The sequence below is a fragment of the Mustela erminea genome, chromosome 13 (genome assembly GCF_009829155.1).
Source record: "Mustela erminea isolate mMusErm1 chromosome 13, mMusErm1.Pri, whole genome shotgun sequence".
Classification (NCBI taxonomy): Eukaryota; Metazoa; Chordata; class Mammalia; order Carnivora; family Mustelidae; genus Mustela; species Mustela erminea.
Window position 1 is genome coordinate 27177680 of NC_045626.1, and position 18273 is coordinate 27195952.

General features: G+C 38.8%; 1 protein-coding gene across 6 annotated transcripts in view; it reads right to left on the reverse strand.

Moving 5' to 3' along the window:
- The window catches only part of C13H18orf25 (chromosome 13 C18orf25 homolog), an 89699-nt gene that overhangs the window by 39369 nt on the left and 32057 nt on the right, over nt 1-18273 (reverse strand). For all 6 annotated transcript variants that reach the window (XM_032309634.1, XM_032309637.1, XM_032309633.1 and 3 more), the window contains exon 2: nt 6876-7660. In XM_032309634.1, coding sequence (XP_032165525.1) covers nt 6876-7590 — 715 coding nt within the window. In that variant the 5' untranslated portion in view covers nt 7591-7660. The remainder of the gene's footprint in view (nt 1-6875; nt 7661-18273) is intronic.

Consider the following 18273-nt stretch of genomic DNA (forward strand, 5'->3'; position numbering starts at 1 on the left):
CTAGCAGTATTTCTCCTAGATAATGAGAATTGTTTAATCAGTCATACCACCTCTGTTCAATGCCTAAACGGCTATGAAACAAATTTTTGGCCCAATTCTACTTAGCAAATGGAGTAAGTTTATTATTCTTTGATATTATTATTTTTCCCCTGACCACTCCATCCCTTGTCCTCATGTTTAAAAAAAAAAATATCTTGTTCATACAAAAACTTTCTCAAGAACGTACCTTTCCCAAAATTTTGTGTTTGGCTTATGGAAACACTAAGTGAAATTTAAAGAATGTTAAAGTTAAACTTTCTTTAAGCAGTTTATCCCCATTACAAGTGCTGGATAGATAAACTTAAGTGTATAGGATAGGTAATTAAGAGGACTACTTTGATCTGTTTCAGATTCTCGTGCTACTCTTTTTCAGCAAACACTGAAAAATGGCTGAATTCAGAAAATGGTGTAAGAATACTTATGCTAAGGATACTGAGATAAGCTGCAGCCTCACAGAGATGACTACATCTCTATGTAGTAATATGTAGTATATTATGTAGTAATATGTAGTAATATGTATTATGTAGTATATATAGTATACTATGTAGTAATATGTAGTAATAAACACTGATTAATAAGACATTTTAAAGTATTAAAATCAAGGACCAATTAACTATGCATTTGTCAAGACCCACAGAAGAGTGAACCCTAATATTAACTACGGACTCTGAGTGATAGCATAGTCAATGCAGGTTCATCACTGCCTTTGGTGGGGGTGCTGATAGTGGGGAAGTTTGTCCATATATCAGGGCAGAAAATATTTGGGAAGTCTCTGTACCTTCAGCTCAATTTTGCTTCAACCCTAAAGATGCTCTAAAAAATAGTCTATTTAAAAAAAAAAAAAAACCCCGGGGGGGGCTCCTGAGTAGCTCAGTGGGTTAAGCCTCTGCCTTTGGCTCAGGCCATGGTCTCACAGTCCCTGAGATCGAGCTCCGCATGGGGCTCTCTGCTGGGCGGGGAGCCTACTTCCCCCTCTCTCTCTGTCAAATGAATAAATAAAACCTTCAAACAAAACAAAACAACAAAACCAGGGACCATATTCTCACCTTAAACACATGCATGTCCTTTTATTAATACTACTAAGATAATCCTACTTTGCAAAAAAGACTTATTGAAAGCAAAGCTTACACTTTTGCATGTACACAAAGTTAATACAGGCACTCAACTTTGGGAAGTTAGGAAAAGCAGGCCGAAAATAATACCTTAGTGCTTTAACATAAGAGACTGACCAAAAAATACCCACCAGTAAGACTGTGAAGCTTCCAAATTTGAAGTAACATTATCCAGACATTGTACCACAGAGAAAACCACATTTAAACAATGCATGCTTTGAAAATAATCCCTTAACTGAAGTAAAAGAAAAGAATGCTTATGCTTGTTAATTAATACAGAACTGTGTTGTGGTTTTTATAACTAATATGATTTTTAAAAACTGGACTCCATTGTTCATAACTTGATGCCCATTAGCAGTAACAGAACTGAATCAGACTACTAGTTTCACAATGACTTTTAGCTACGGGAGCCTTAAAACATCACCACTTAACTGACTAGTAGCTCTCAGCCCTGGCAGCTCATGGTAATCACCTGGGGAGCTTTAAAAACGCATGATCTCACATGTAGGTAAAATATAAAATAAGGGAACTCATACAGTATATACTGTGGATGAATAGGGAGATGGGTAAAAGTGATCAAAGGGTACAAACTTCCAATTATAGGATGAATAAGTTCTTGGGATGTAATGTACAGCATGGTGACTGCAATTAACAATGTACTGTATATCTGAAAGCTTCTGAGAGCAGATCTTAAATGTTCTCAACACACCTATGTGAAGTGACAGATATCTGCACTAAGCCTACTGCAGTACTCATTCTGCAATATATGCATAATACCAAATTGCCACATTGTACACCTCCAACTTACATAATGTTGTGTTTCAACTGTATCTCAAAAAAGCTGGGAAAAAATGCTGATGCTTTGGGTGAGACCCAGAGATCCTGATTGAATTGGTCTGGAGTGGGGCCTGGGCATCATTAGTTTTAAATGCTCCCAAGTGATTCTAACCTATAGTCAGATTGAAAACTGCACAGATTTTACCTGCCTTGTTTGCATTTACTAAGCTGAAAATAGGCAGTTTCCACCTGATTACTATGTCTCAGTGCTTTGTTATCAGTGAGTCTCCTAAAATACAGTAAGAATACAAGAGGCTTAAAATGGGAAGGTGGCGCTTTTAGCCACTTCATATTCAATCCAGGAAAAAATCTGTTAAGGACTGCTGATGTGGGCTTGGGGTCTTCGCCCTTGAGTTCCCACTGCTTAATATAAAAAATTTTCAAGTAATTCAATCCCCAACAGGCTAAGAACACTCACCAATCAGTAAGAAAAACAAATGTGGCAGGAGGAAAATGTGCGAAGAGTGTGAATAGAATGTTTACCAAAATAACAAATGGCCAAACATGATTTTTCAGCTTCACTAGTAATCAAAGAAATGCAAATTAACACTAAGATACAATTCTTCCATCAAATCTGCAAGACTTTTTAAAAATATAAATGTTCAACAGTAAGAATATAATGCGACGAACACAAACTCCTGGATGCAATAAACTTAATATATTCTAAAAAGCAGTCTGTGTCAAGAGCCTTAAAGTATTCATAGCCTTTTCTCATAATAGCAAAAACTAAAAACAGCTCAAAGGCCCAACACTAGGGAATTTATCTTACAGTCAGCTAAATAATTCAAAATCCACACATTTTAGGGAGAATATTGTGTTTTGTTAAAATGTTCAAAACGCAATGTTAAGAGGAAAGGAAGATGGAAGTATATATAGGGTGGTGAATTTTGTTACATATTATAAAAGGCAACATACTCAAATGTTAACAAAAGCAGGATTGTGGGTGATTTTAATCTTCTACTTCATATTTTTCTGTTTTCAAAATTTTCTACAAAGCATTTACTACTTAAAAAAATTCTTTTTCATTTTCAAACAAGAATTAGTTGATGAAGCATAGTAAGTCTCTGCCTCAGAAACACTGTGAGCTAAGATAATAGCTTATCAGGATGCATTGCAGGGAATAAATGTGTATGGTGAATAAGGGATACCAAGATCCTGGCTTCAGCGGGGCTGACCTGGCCACATGGACTGAAAATTACATGATCTTGGACAGCTGTCCTCAACAGCCTCCCTGACATTCTCCGAAATAGAGATTTTCTAAATGCAAAATTAGATAATTGACCCTTACCTAACAAAGGTGGGTACTATTTTTGGAACCTCAGTCTGAAGAGGCATTTATATGATGGACTTTTAAAGCACACAAAAGCAGGTCATTACAGCCAAGACAAGATGAAGCTACCCTCAGGTTTACTCTACACTAAATATTTATCAAAAACAACAGTTATGGGAGCCTGGGTGCCTCATTCAGTGAAGCGTCTGCCTTCAGCTCAGGTCATGATCCTTAGGGTCCCGGGATCAAGCCGTGTCAAGCTCCCTGCTCAGTGGGGAGTATGCATCTCCCTTTGCTCCCCCACTCCTGCTCTCTCGCTCGCTGTCTCAAATAAGTAAAATCTTAAAAAAAAAAAAAAAAAAGTTATTGGAAAAAACTTTTCCTTGCTCCCCATGTACACTGATGGACCTAAGTAAGTCTCTTTAGAGAACTAATTTCTTTACCTGAATGAAGTCTGATGTCCATCATTCATATTCACTAAAATCAAAATTCCCTGCAAGAGCAGACTTTACAGAACTAGCTTCAACTCAAAGTGATTTTACAGAGAAATGATGTCCAACTATCCAACTATAAAACTGCAAAGAGTGATTAAAAGTACAAAAAGAGGGGCGCCTGGGTGGCTCAGTGGGTTAAGCCTCTGCCTTCGGCTAAGGTCATGATCTCAAGGTCCTGGGATCGAGCCCCACATAGGGCTCTCTGCTCAGCAGGGAGCCTGCTTCCCCCGCTCTGCCTGCCTCTCTGCCTACTTGTGATCTCTCTCTCTCTGTCAAATAAATAAATAAAATCTTAAAAAAAAAAAAAGTACAAAAAGATCATCTATAAAGATAAATGAGATATTTGATTAAAAACCTTGAATACTCAAGACCACTACAAAGTATTTTCACATTAATATTCACTATAAATACTCTATTTTGCTCACTTCTAAGTCCCCCAAGTGCAAGAACTATCAGAATTATCTTGACATGATCTCTCCAAACACTTTCGTAAAACAGCAATACAGCCTCAAAAACTTCGTGGAGAAAATGATTTAGCATGGATAATAAGCTGCCTGTCAGTTAACTGTTAACTAAAAAAACAATCTTCATAAACATTTGTTTCCAGATATCAAACTCAATTAAACATGATCGTGCACTATAAAATACAGAAGTCTCCACCATTTTCACTCTTTAAAAGAAAATGCATTAAAAAAATAAAAATGAAAAAAGAAAATGCATTAATTGTAAAATTGTTGTAAAAGAACTTTTAAGTCTAATTCCTTCAACATTTATGCTGCTGATAAAGTTTATAAATGAAGCATTTTCTGAATTACTAAATCAGTGGTACCTTGATGAAAAAGGATAGCAAGAATCTGTTTTTACTTTTCCCCTTGATATCCATTCTGTGTAAACAGCTTGATTCAAACATCAACATCCAAGAGATTCTGTCAGGCACATTGAGTTTAAGTTCACCTGAATGTCTACGTTCAAGTCAGTCATAATTTATCCAAGTCAGTTCATAATTTATTCAATCTTTACAATTTGTACAACTTTTCAACAATTGCCCTTGCTATTAGGTTGAATGCATCCCCTTCCCTGAACTCATAATGTGACTCAGGAAAACTGACATATACATAATTATTACATTAGAGACGCACAATGTCATAATTTTTTAGGAGTAGCAATATGGACATTTGAAAGGAACCTCCTAATACTTAAACTTCAGCTGCTCCATCTTTGCTGCTTTATATACCCGCTCATATGAACAGCACCTCCCGAACCTGTGCAGTGCACACAATCTAGGTGGTCAGATAAAGTGGCCCAGCACCTTACCTACCATTTGATTCTCCGCGATTACCTTAGAAAACCCTACAAACTTTCAAAAGCCACAACCTTACTAAATGCTGTGAGCAAGAGAAATTAAATCACAGACTCAGATAACTTACTTTGGTCTTTTGGTTTGTATATAATTCAGAATAGACAAGAAACAGACCACCAGGGTTTTGGAAGTTTTAAACACTGGTGAAAGTAGTCAAATAGCAAGGAAGTCTGGATAATATAAACAAAGCACACCTAACCTATGTGACCCAAACAGGACAGTGCCCATGAACACATTTCTCATGCCACCTCTATAACTGGGTCTATTCTGTTCACCCACCTTCTTTTCCCTTTCCATAAGGAGGCAAAATATTGGGGTGGTTACCTAAAACTCTGTTTAGTGAGTAAAATTAAGCAATGTATCATCATGATCTTGATTAACAGATCAGAACACAGGACTAAGAATGCATGAACAATTTTACAGGTGCTAATCAAGCTTTCTAAAAAATATTAAATGAAAAACTGAAACATACTTAGAATGTGTCTGAGAACAACCCCGAAGTTGCTTCTCTCATGCACTCAACTGATGAAATTCAAATAAACCCCCTCCCCAGCAATTTTAACACAAGGAACTACCAAAGGAGTTCAAGAGATACTAAAACAGTAAGCATTTCTAATTGTTAAAAACGCCTATTTAATGTAATATATGGATGAGACTTTTATTATTTTAAGATGAACACCTACAGGATCATTCTTGTTACTGAGTTTATGTAAGTTTGGTTGGCTACAGTCTCAATTAACCAATATGATTTTTCTTGAAATATTCTTTGTATATCAGCAATATGCTGTCTTCATGTATAGAAACAAACTTTTCAGAAAAATAAGAGGAAAGAACAGTCACCCATAAAATTTTAAAAACCAAAACCTCCCCTTCTTTAATGTAGCAATAAACAATGCTGTCATTATCTATTAAATGCTATGTACTTTATAAAATGTTCTAATCATAAGAGTCTCTTCAATAATGAGAATTCACCAATTAAGAACCATTCAGACCTCATCATTCTTGCACCTTGAAATCTCAAGAATGCCTTTGTAGTACACAGTACTAGTCATGATAATATGGAAAAGGCAGATATGTCAAACATGTAATAAATTACATACCCTTAAATTACATACCCTTACACCAATGAGAGCTAGAATAAGGAGATTTCTATCAAACTTCTTAAAGTAAAGAGAAAATACTGCAAAAAAGCATTCTTTCCAATGCAAGTGACAACTCAGAATAGAAAAATGTGCAACAAGGATAAATATCTCATCATGCTCTGACCTGGGGAAAAGCTCATAAAACTACTGTTTTAGGAGGAACAGCTACTAGAAAACTTTAACAGAAGATGGAACATGTCATTTCAGACACCATAAGCTCAAGTACAGTGGCTATATAATAAAGCAAAATGCCTATTCCTGAGGAGAATTTACTTAGTAATAATGTTGAACAGTATTAAATCTAAGCAGTGCTATAAAGGCAATGATGGGAGTTCAGGTCATGTGTTACAGAGAAAGAGACTTGTGAGAAATTCCATTACTTAAAAATAATCTTGTCCCTATCATTAACCATTTAAGTATTTTTTGCTGACGTGCTAAAGTGCACTGGAAACCTCAGAACAGGTTTTTAAAATTGGCCATGTCTTGTTAATACACTGCAGTCTTCAAATTTACACAGAGCTGCAGGTCCTGGATTTTTTCAAGTGTCACTCATCTAACTGAGCCTGACAGCTTAGAAATGCCATCGGTTGCTCTACAGTCAGTTTAAAAAACATCCTCTACCTGGTATCTCTGCAGTGATTGTCTTGCTGCTCCCTGAAACCTCTTCATCATCATCTGATGAGCTCGTGCTTGAGTCACAAGTCAGGTCACTATCACTGGTACTACTGTCCTGCAACAGGTTGTACTTCTTTCGTGCAGCAGCCTCCCTTTTCTGCCTCAGTAGCCTGATTCTCTCCTTGTGCTTTTGGCTCCGATGACCTTTAACCTTGGCGACTCGGCCATTCTGTTTATCACTGGATTGCCGGTTTTTCTTGGCAGCCATGGTAGATGTTTCACTTTCAGATCGAGAACGCCGAGACTTGCGCCCAACTGTGGCACCAGACACTCCAGAAGGGTCTCCTTCCACCGCTGTCTCTGCCTGAGAGGGTTCATTCTCTTCTGCAGAAGACAAAGTGTCTGAATCAGCCAGGTGACCACTAGAGGAAGGAGAAAGCATGCAGTGATTAGAGGAGTCACTCTCATAAACTCGGCCAGTGGTCGGCTTGTCACTTTCTGTGGATGCTAACTGAGACTCAGAAGAGTCCCTTCTCAGTTCCATCAATAAGCAGGGCATTGAAGACAGAACCGTAGAATCCACTACCCCATCTTTCTGAACTTGAGATTCCAGTTCTACAGATCCATCTTCTTCCTTCGTTGTCTCTTGCTCAGATGTTTTTGGAGGGACTTCAGACTCAATGAGTTCTTCAACTTTTCCCACTGCCTCCTCCATCTTCATTTCAGACTTTCAAGTTAAATCATGGAGCAGAGTCTAGGAAACTAGGTCAAAGATGCAACAGGAAAGCAACCTGTACAAAAACACACAAAATCAATAAACAGAAATGGTAGATTACTTATCTATACAACATGCCTACCTTTCTGAGTAGCAAAAGTTACCCTTAGCCAGGCCTTTAAAATCTGTCATCTGCTTAACAGTCAAATCCAAAGGACTTAGTACTATCAAAATACTAGCATACACAACTACTAAAAATGGTGTAATATTGATCCTCAATTACTGAACTTGCAAGACCAGCAAGGAACCAAACAAGGATTTCCAATTTTAAAACTTTACTTAAAATATTCAAGAAAGGATCCTCAAAACTCTGATACAGTTAAATGTATATATTCTGACTTTAACATCAATGAAAAAGAATGCTTCAAAAAAACTAGTCTCAGGGGTGCCTGGGTGCTCAGTGGGTTAAGCCTCTGCCTTTGGCTCAGGTCATGGTCTCAGGGTCCTAGGATTGAGCACTGCTCAGCAGGGAGCCTGCTTCCCCTTCTCTTTCTGCTGACCTCTCTACCTACTTGTGATCTCTCTCTGTGTGAAATAAATAAATAAAATCTTAAAAAAAAAAAAAAAGGCAAACTAGTCTCAGAAAAAGTTAGCTAGAATGATTACTTTTATTTTCAAATCCTCAAAGAGAGGAAGTTATAGTGGAGTAACATCAAATGTACACACTTGCGTTAAAAAAAAAAAAAAAAAAAAAAAACCTTTCAATTACATGCATTTGGCAAATGAGCACCCAAAGTAACTGTATGCATCAAACCTCTGTGCTATTCCTCTCAGAAGAAGCTGCTCTACACGCGTATGAAGAGGCCAGGCCTCACTACGCTGTTTCCTCACACTCCTTTCCTAGTTCCCACATACCTCTCATCAGGCTGAATGTGAGCCTAGTGTTTCAGCATGTTTTGTTTCATAAACAGCAGCCATTAAATACAGACCAACTACTTTGTGAACCCAGGAAACCTAGTATACTATAGTCTATGAATGACTTAAGGAGCTTAAAACACCCTACATACATTCTCCACCTTATATGCTAACTTCTTTTTTGTAATATTTTATTTATTTGAGAAAGCATAAGTGGGAAGAGGGGCTGAGGAGGGAGAGGGAAAAGGAGAGAATCTCAAGCAGACTCCTCCCTGACCTCAGGGCTGGATCCCCAGACCCTGAGATCATGACCTGAGTGGAAACCAAGAGTTGGATTTCAACTGACTGGGCCACCTAGATGCCCCATATGCTAACATGAGAACCTAACATCCTTCCCGTACAGAGTGTGCTACAACTCTACTTAATCATGGAGAAACAGGACAGACACAATCTTTAAACACAAGAGTTGTAACCTATACAGAGCAAACTTCATTAACTGGTGGTCTGGTTTTAAAAGGATGGTGCTAAGAATGTGCAAAACAAGTAAATATCTCTCTGTACATGTGATGTTACGGAAGGCAATTATGATGTCCCAATGGTGACAGATACAAACACTGAGCTAGATGGTGTGCTAATTAGGTGCCAGAAGACATCTTCATTCCGCTCTATCAACTCTACTAACAGTTTAATATATGGTAGACAGCACCCAGAAGATACTCAGAATATCCTTTCCTTGATCTAACATACCAAGCCTACTTTTTGCTTACTATAAACATGAATATTCTATGTTCCTATTTTTTGTTTTTCATGGCCTTGTTCTCAGCTGCTGATGAAACAGACATTCTGATGAAGGTTCCTCAACACATTCATGAAAACCAGAACATCTGCGGCCACTGAAACATTCATTAATGTAAAACAATCCCATATGTAGCCTATTTCATACACATATTTGCATCATTACTAATTTTTGAATTAAATGAAAATAAGCATAAATGTTATTCCTAACACAATTCCAAAAGGAATGTAACACCTCTGAAAGCCAACAGAGGGAGTGAAAGTTAAACCAGGGAACTGCCAGTGTCATAACTAAAGCATGTTGGCAATACAAACAGGAAATAAAATATTCAGATATGAATTACTCCAAATATGAGGAATAGATCAAGATTCTCTAACTAAATAAAAATGAGAGTTGACTCTTCTGTAGAGAATGATGTTATATATTCCAGAATAAAAAATTTTTTACAGCTGAAATATTTTAGAAATATACTCAAATGAAATTGATGTCAGAAATAAAGCATAAGAATCAAAAGTCTCTAATTTTTGAAAGCAGGAAGCCCTGGACCTTTTTAAGTACATAATATAACATCAGGTGGAAAAGAGAATATGTTAATATGACCATAAAACTCCTGTGTGTTGCTTGGGTGGCTCAGTTGTTAAGTGTCTGCCTTTGGCTCAAGTCATGATCTCAGGGTCCTAGGATCAAGCCCCACATCAGGCTCCCTGCTCATCAGAAAGCTGGCTTCTCCCTCTCCCACTCTTCCTGCTTGTGTTCCCTCTCTTGCCGTCTCTGTCAAATACATAAATAAAATTAAAAAAAAAAAACTCCTGTTTGTTCAGTAAATAAATTGTGTGGGTAGGACAAATAAATCCAGACTGTTTTTCTTTGTAAGAAAACATCACATTATCATTGTCTTTCAATATGACAACTCAATTATCTTTCATTTCAAGATTCATATATTTTAGAGTTTATTGACAAGTTTACAACTTCTGCTGCCTAAAAAAAGCAATTTTAATCACAAACACTAGCATCAACCATGAATAGGACACCTGTTAGCTAACAGTGACATGTCCATACAATGTGGCCATAAAGGATGAAAAGGTTCTTTATACACTAATATGGAGCAATTTCCAATACATAATGTTAAATGAATAAAAAAAAGTACATTATACCATTTGTGTAAATAAAGAACAAAATTATACTTATGAGTTCGTCAGCGTATGTACAGAATCTCTAGAAAGATACTCAAGAAAATAGGTAACAGCAGCTACTTTGGCAAGGAAAGAAAGCAAATGAGAGAACAGGAGTCAAAAGACCTTTGTTTTGTTTTTACCTCTTGATTCTACTATCACATGCAAGTATGCAAGTATTACCTATTCAAAACCCCAATCAAACATACAAGTCTACTATAAACGTTCGGATAGCAGCAATGTCCACAATAGCCAAACTATGGAAAGAACCTAGATGTCCATCAACAGATGAATGGATAAAGAAGATGTGGTATATATACACAATGGAATACTATGCAGCCATCAAAAGAAATGAAATCTTGCCATCTGCGACAACATGAACTACAGCGTATCATGCTTAGCGAAGTAAGTCAAGCAGAGAAAGACAACTATCATATGATCTCCCTGATATGAGGAAGTGGTGATGCAACATGGGGGCTTAAGTGGGTAGGAGAAGAATAAATGAAACAAGATGGGATTGGGAGGGAGACAAACCATAAGTGACTCTTAATCTCACAAAACAAACTGAGGGTTGCTGGGGGGAGGGGGGGTTGGGAGAAGGGGGTGGGGTTATGGACATTGGGGAGGGTATGTGCTTTGGTGAGTGCTGTGAAGTGTGTAAACCTGGCGATTCACAGACCTGTACCCCTGAGGATAAAAATATATGTTTATAAAAAATTAAAAATTAAAAAAAAAAAACCATACAAGTCTACTGAAAAGTCTTCTGAATAAAAGGGGAGCTGCACCTTTCTGCTCATAACAGCAACCACTGTTCAGGTCAAATTTAGTCAGTGAAGTCAATTAGAGTCTCCCCCCTGTAGCGGAATTTTGTCATAATTCATAAAACACAAAGCAAGAAAAAGTCACAGTAAGTGAAAATACAAGCTCTGACAAAACTCTCTGCAGCAGAATAAAAATAAAGTGCCCTAAACACAGTGGGGAAAGATGCCATGTGTACAAAGTAATCTTCCCCAACAACCACAGTATTTACTGCATATATTGTTTTTGGTCCAGGTAGAGGTAATTAAAAGTAGCTGGCAATAGAAAAAGATAAAACTATCGAATAATAGTTGCATCTTATAAATGGGATAAAAGGCTCTCAACCACCTGGTAGAATAGTAAATTCACAATGAAATAGTAAATAAGCATTTAAGTAAATGAAATAGTAAATACAGCATTTATTTCCTTAGAACAGCATTTTCCACCATGCTGTTCTTCCCTCCAGTCTAACGGCAGTCCCCTTCTACAAGGATATACATTCATCAACTTCTCCCACTCAAATGGATCATCCATCCATCCATTTACTCATTCATTTGAAAAATTCTCCTTCTACTTACCACCTCAACCTCACATCTCCTCCAGGAACCATTCTCTTCTTTCACCACCTCATTAAGAGAGTTGTCTAAACTCCCAGCCTCTACTACCTTACCTCTCATACTCTTCCAACCCAATCCCATCTGACATCTGCTTTTATTAAACCTGTAGAGCAGCAGAACATTAATGACCCTGGTATATCTAAAGCCAACAAACAGCTTGGCCCTCATCTTAACGTCTAAGCAGCATTCTATGTTTAACCACTCCCCTCTTCTCCTTAAGCTAATGTTTTTCTTTGGTTTCCAAGGTTTCCTTTATTCTGGTTGCTCCTTCTCAGCCTACTTTATAACAGACTTAACTTACTCTACCAAACCTCCAGTGTTACTCCTAGGACTAGGTCCTTTTCATACCCATCAAAGTAACCCTCTTCTACATCCAGTTTCCAATACCATCCCTATACTAGTAATTCTGTCTCTCCATCTCAGCTCTTCTCCAAGCTCTATCCAGTCTACCCAAACAGCCAACCGACATCTGCATTTCGATTTCACAAAGGTATCACAACCTCTTCATGTCCAAAACCAAATTAGTCATCTCTGTATTACCCCACTCTGGTCGTTCTCTAACTTTCCCTAGCTCATAAAAACAGCACTAGGGTCACCGGGGTGGCACAAATGAACACCTGACTCCTGGTGAGGTCAGGTCCTACTCAGGATTATGAGGTTGAGCCCCACATCAAGCTCCATGCTGAGCGCAGGATCTGCTGAAGAGTCTCTTCCCTCTGCCTCCTCCGCCCTGCGTCCGCTCTTGCACATATGCTTTCTCCCTATCTATAAAATAAATAAATCTTTTTTTAAAAATAACAACACTATTACTTCAGTTGCTCATGTCATAAACCTGAGGGTTACCCTTGACAATGCCTTCTCCTTTATTCATTACATCTCATCATTCACTAATTCCTATCAGTCCTACCTCATATTTCCAGACTAATATTCTCCATCTCACTGTCAACCACTCTAAACACAATCTCCATAATTTATTTTTCAATGGAACAATCAATAATCATCATCTCCTATGTTCAGTGTTACTCCTGCCCACCAACCTGCTCTATAAAGAACAGAACATTTTTACAAGGCAAATATAATGTGTTTATAGGAAGAGTTTTTTGTAGATTCCACATAAAGTATTTTATAAATGTCTTACAAGAGCAAGGGGATGACCAAGAGGAGAGTAGTTCAAGGCAACTTGAGTTCTACCTGAGGAGTTTCCCTCTTCCCTTTAAAAAGGATTATATGCAGTAATTTTAAAAATCAGGCTGTCAGTGGTGCCTCGGTGGCACAGTCGGTTAAGCATCGTTTTCTTGGTCTGGGCTCAGGTCATGATCTCATAGGTTGTAAGACTGAGCCCTGAGCCCAAATGGGAGTCTGCTTGAAGGGTCTTTCCCTCTGTCCTTCCCCCTACTCACTCTCCCAAGGGCTTGCACTCTTTTGCCTTCTCCAAAATAAATAATAAATCTTTTTAAAAAAACAAAAGTAAAGGGGTGCCTGAGTGGCTCAATCAGTAAAGCATCTGCCTTCAGCTCAGGTCATGATCCCAGCGTCCTGGGATTGAGCCCGCATCAGGCTCTCTGCTCAGTGAGGAGTCTACTTCTCCCCCTCTCTCTCCACCCCTCTAACTCCCCACTTGTGTACACACACACACACTCTCTCACATAAATGAAGTCTTTAAAAAAATAAACAAATTGAAAACAGGTTGTCAGTTCTGGACAATCAAAATGCAGCATTTATTAGTCCTGTATTCATTAGGAAACTAAGATAACAAAAGATGAGGACAGATAGGAGAGCCAAACCATGGAAAGAAAGCAATACCCTGCCCCTCTGAGACAGAGAAGTGTAAAGTATTAAGGGAAACGAAGTGAAAAGTACAAAGTATAAGGCTAAATGAGGCTACTGTGAAAATCTGGAGGGAGTTTCTCTCATATCAGACCTCATTCTTGGTCAGCAAAACTTAATGCAAGATGAAAAGAGCAAGTTTGGAGGTTTGTGAAAATGGAAAAGGATTCTAACACTCGCTACAGAAAATGTGAGAATAAAACTACTAAGCACAATAATTTATAGAGCGTCAAAAAGAATAATTTGCAATACTACTCAATTTCCACGCTAGGGAGAGATCATCAACACAAACTTAGGGAAGAAGGTAGTGTGCAATTGCTCTTCCCTGCTCAAAACCTCTGCCCACATCCCCAGTTTCATCTTGGGCCACTCACACCCTGACTCCTTCCGGATACAAAGAATAAGCAACTTTTCCAGATCTCTGGCCTTTCACACTCATTTTGAGCCTTCTCCCTTATTGGCTATTCTTCACAGATATCAGAGTAAGTATCATTTCCTTGGGATAGCCTTTGGTACCTTACTAAGAGGTTCCCTGTTATATACAGATTACACACCTGTTTTCTTCCACAGCACTTTGCATAATTATAGTTAACTGTGTTACTGTTCACTGTACATCTACCATACACAGGGACTTATAAAAGGTTTAGAGAAATAAAAAATTGTATAAATGAAAAAAATCACATAATCCCCCAATCTATTTATCTCTATGATTAACAGGTAAAACAGACCTTAAGACAGAATGTGTCAAGACAAAAGGTGTCATTCTAATTTTCAGGCCCAATGAATGATAAACATAACGGGAATCTATGGAAGTTCCCTCTTACTACAAATTTTTCAAGGAAGTGGAAAGCAAGGTCATCATTATGAGTGAGGATGAATGAGGTGGTGCTGAGCTGATCAGAAAACAAGGTGTGAAAACGTATTATGAAAGTGAAGACACTAGAGTAGTATAGTATATGATTTTCAGACAGTAATAAGGTCCCACTTTAAGGGTTGCAACATGAACTTCAAGTGAGACTGGCACACATAGGTATGTTGTTCTCCTCTGAAATTCAGCTGTTTAAGTCCAAGCACAGAGGAGGAAGAAGTTGGTTTAACCAGAATTCTAGTTTTACCAAGCAAGTAGATCAGTGCAAGAAAGAAGAGTGTATACAAGGAAATGACTGTAATGATCACAGTCAGAAGGGAGAGGGCAGTGAAAATGTCCAATGGAATGAACATCCCAGTGGAGTCAAGGTACTATAGTGAATTGCATAAAGAAGGTGGTAGTCCAAGAGTACTGTGAATGAAACAGATTACAGAAGGGTTGCATTTATTGGTAACTAAGGAGATCTAAAATAGTGCCACTCAAAGTGGTGTTCTTAAAGGACTGTCTACAGTGAGAGAAGTATAGAAATTAAGAAAACTAACTAGAGACCTATAGCAATTTGGTATTGTCATGACAACGAAACAGCATTTCAATTTCCTAGTAATTTACTGTATTTTGTAAAAAGATTTTATTTATTTATTCATGAAAGACAAAGGGAGAAAGAGACCTGATCCCAGGACCCCGGTATCATGGCCTGAGCCAAAGGCAGATACTTAACCCACTGAGCCACCCAGGCACCTTAATTAATTGTATTTTACCCAAAAAATCCACCAGCGATGGATTGGAAGTAAAAATATATTGGTCTTGGGGCACCTGTGTGGCTCAATAGGTTAAGTGCCTGGCTTTGCCTCAGGTCATAATCTCAGGGTCCTGGGATCGAGCCCCATGCCAGGCTCCCTGCTCAGGGGAGAGTCTGCTCCTCCCTCTCTCCCTTCCCCATCACATCCCCCACTCCCTGGCTCACATACACACACAAGTTCTCTCCCTCTCTAATAAATAAATAAGATTCTTAAAAAAAAAAAATGTGTGTATACACACACACACACACACACACACACACACACACGCTAGTTCATCACAACAAATAGTTTGAGAAGCATTGGTCAGAGTAGGACTGTGGAAATACCTGGCTGAGGTGGAGTACAAAATCATTATGAGAAAGTTCACAGAACTGAGTGGGCACTGTGAGAAGATCATCTGTATATACTAAAATCAGGAAGAATTAATTAAGACAAAAGTAATAATGGACAAAATGACACTAAGCAAGGAACAAAAATCACCACAGTCAGTGGTCAAAAGAGGACAGCAATATGGGGATTAATGAAGAGGAAAATTACCTGCAAAGTGGCAGTGAGGAACAAGGAAATCCAGGCAGAGTTGATAAGGACTGCAGGAGGAAAAAAAAAAGCACAGGTACCCCTTGCAAGATGAAGCTGTACCCTCAGTGGAAAGCCACAGTGTTACTAGTGCAAGAAGGTAAAGGAGAAGTTCAGAGAGGAAGTTAAGAATATTGGTGATTTGGGGGGCACCTGGGTGGCTCAGTGGATTAAGCCTCTGCCTTCAGCTCGGGTCATGATCTCAGGGTCCTGGGATCAAGCCCCACATCGGGCTCTCTGCTCAGCAAGGAGCCCGCTTCCTCCTCTCTCTTTCTCTCTGCCTGCCTCTCTGCCTACTTGTGATCTCTGTCTGTCAAATAAATAAATAAAATCTTTAAAAAATTTAAAAAAAAAAAAAGAATATTGGGGATTTTGCTGATGATGAACCAAAGTAGAAAAGAGGTGGAGAAGGAGGGGAGGGCAAACAACAGGGAATGTGCAGTGCTTTCTGAAATGCAAGAAATAAGGGGTGACTTAGGAGTTTGGAGCTTCCTGTGGTTACATCTGTGAGACAAAAACTTATGTAAAGCACTCAGATATTTTTTCATTCTATGTATTTAAAAAATTTTAGTGTTAGTCATGACTCAGTCAATTGATTTCACAACCCAATAGGTGGTGACCTAAAAGCTTAAAAAACACTGTCTAGAGAAACCATGTGTCATAGCAGCACTGTTTCTGTGATAGACAAAACAAAAACAGAACATCTACTGACAAACAGTGGAATGGAAAAATAAGTTGTGGTACACTGCTACAATAAAGCAGCATATAGCAATGGACACAAAAGACAACTACATCAACATGGATAAAACAATGAAAACAATGGTAAGTAAAAACAAAACAGGGGCACCTGGGTGGCTCAGTGGTTTAAGCCTCTGCCTTCGGCTCAGGTCATGATCTCAGGATCCTGGGATCAAGTCCTACATCGGGCTCCCTGCTCAGCAGGGAGCCTGCTTCCCCCTCTCCCTCTGCTGCTCCCCCGACTTGTGCTCTCTCTCCTTCTCTCACTCTCTGTCAAATAAATAAATTCTTTAAAACAAAACAAAACAAAAAAAGCAAATTGCAAAAACAAAAACAAAAAACCCTATGTCATTCAGTATATATAAAGTTCAAATCAACACAATATGAAATGACATAATATATATGGATACTTAGTTGTGCTTTAAAACTTCTTTAAAAAGCTCAGGAATGAGGGCACCTGGGTGGTTCAGTGGGTTAAAGCCTCTGCCTTCGGCTCGGGTCATGATCTCAGGGTGCTGCAATTGAGCCCCACATCGGGCTCTCTGCTTGGCAGGGAGCCTGCTTCCCCTTCTCTCTCTACCTGCCTCTCTGCATACTTATGATCTCTGTCTATCAAATAAATAAACAAAATCTGTATTTTTTAAAGATTTTATTATTTATTTGACAAATACAGATCACAAGTAGGCAGAGAGGCAGGCAGAGAGAGAGAGAGGAGGAAGCAGGCTCCCTGCCAAGGAGAGAGCCTGATGTGTGGCTCGATCCCAGGACCCTGGAATCATGACCCCAGCCAAAGGCAGAGGCTTTAACCCACTGAGCCACCCAAGCACCCCTAAACAAAATCTTTAAAAAACAAAAGGCTCAGGAATGATTATCAAAATGTTAAGATAATGGCTGCCTCAGTGTGAGGAAGAGGTGATAGATTACGAATATGCAGGGTTTCAGAAGTACTGGTAAAGCAGGACACTTCTGGTTATGAGAAAGGGAAAGGGTCAGCTAATACTCCCAAAATGTAATTATAAAACAAGACAAAATTAATCAAAACAACTACTTCAGGAGCACCAGTTGGCTGGGCACCTGACTTCTGGTTTCAGCTCAGGTCGTGATCTCAGAGTCATGACATCAGCCCTGCATCGGGGACCCCCACACACAAACACACTGCACCCCCACATCGGGCTCTCCACTGGGTGGAGTCTGCCTGAGATTCTTTCTCCTCCATCCCACTTGGGTGTGCTCTCTCTCTTTCAAATAAATAAATAAATCTTAAAAAAATAATAAAACCACTTCAGAGCTCTGGAAATCTATCAAATCCATACACAAAGAGAAGTGCTGATGCTTAAAAACCTGCAGTATCAGGGAACCTGGTCGGTTAAGCATCTGCCTTCATCTCAGGTCATGATCTCAGGGTCCTGGGATGGAGCCCCTGTCAGGCTCCCTGCTCGGGGAAGTCAGCTTCTCCCTTGCTCTGTCTCTCCCCCTGCTTGCACATGCTTTAATAAATAAATAAAATTAAAAATAAACAAACAAAAAAACACTGCAGGTTTGGGGCGCCTGGCTGGCAGAGTCAGTGAAGTGGCAGACTCTT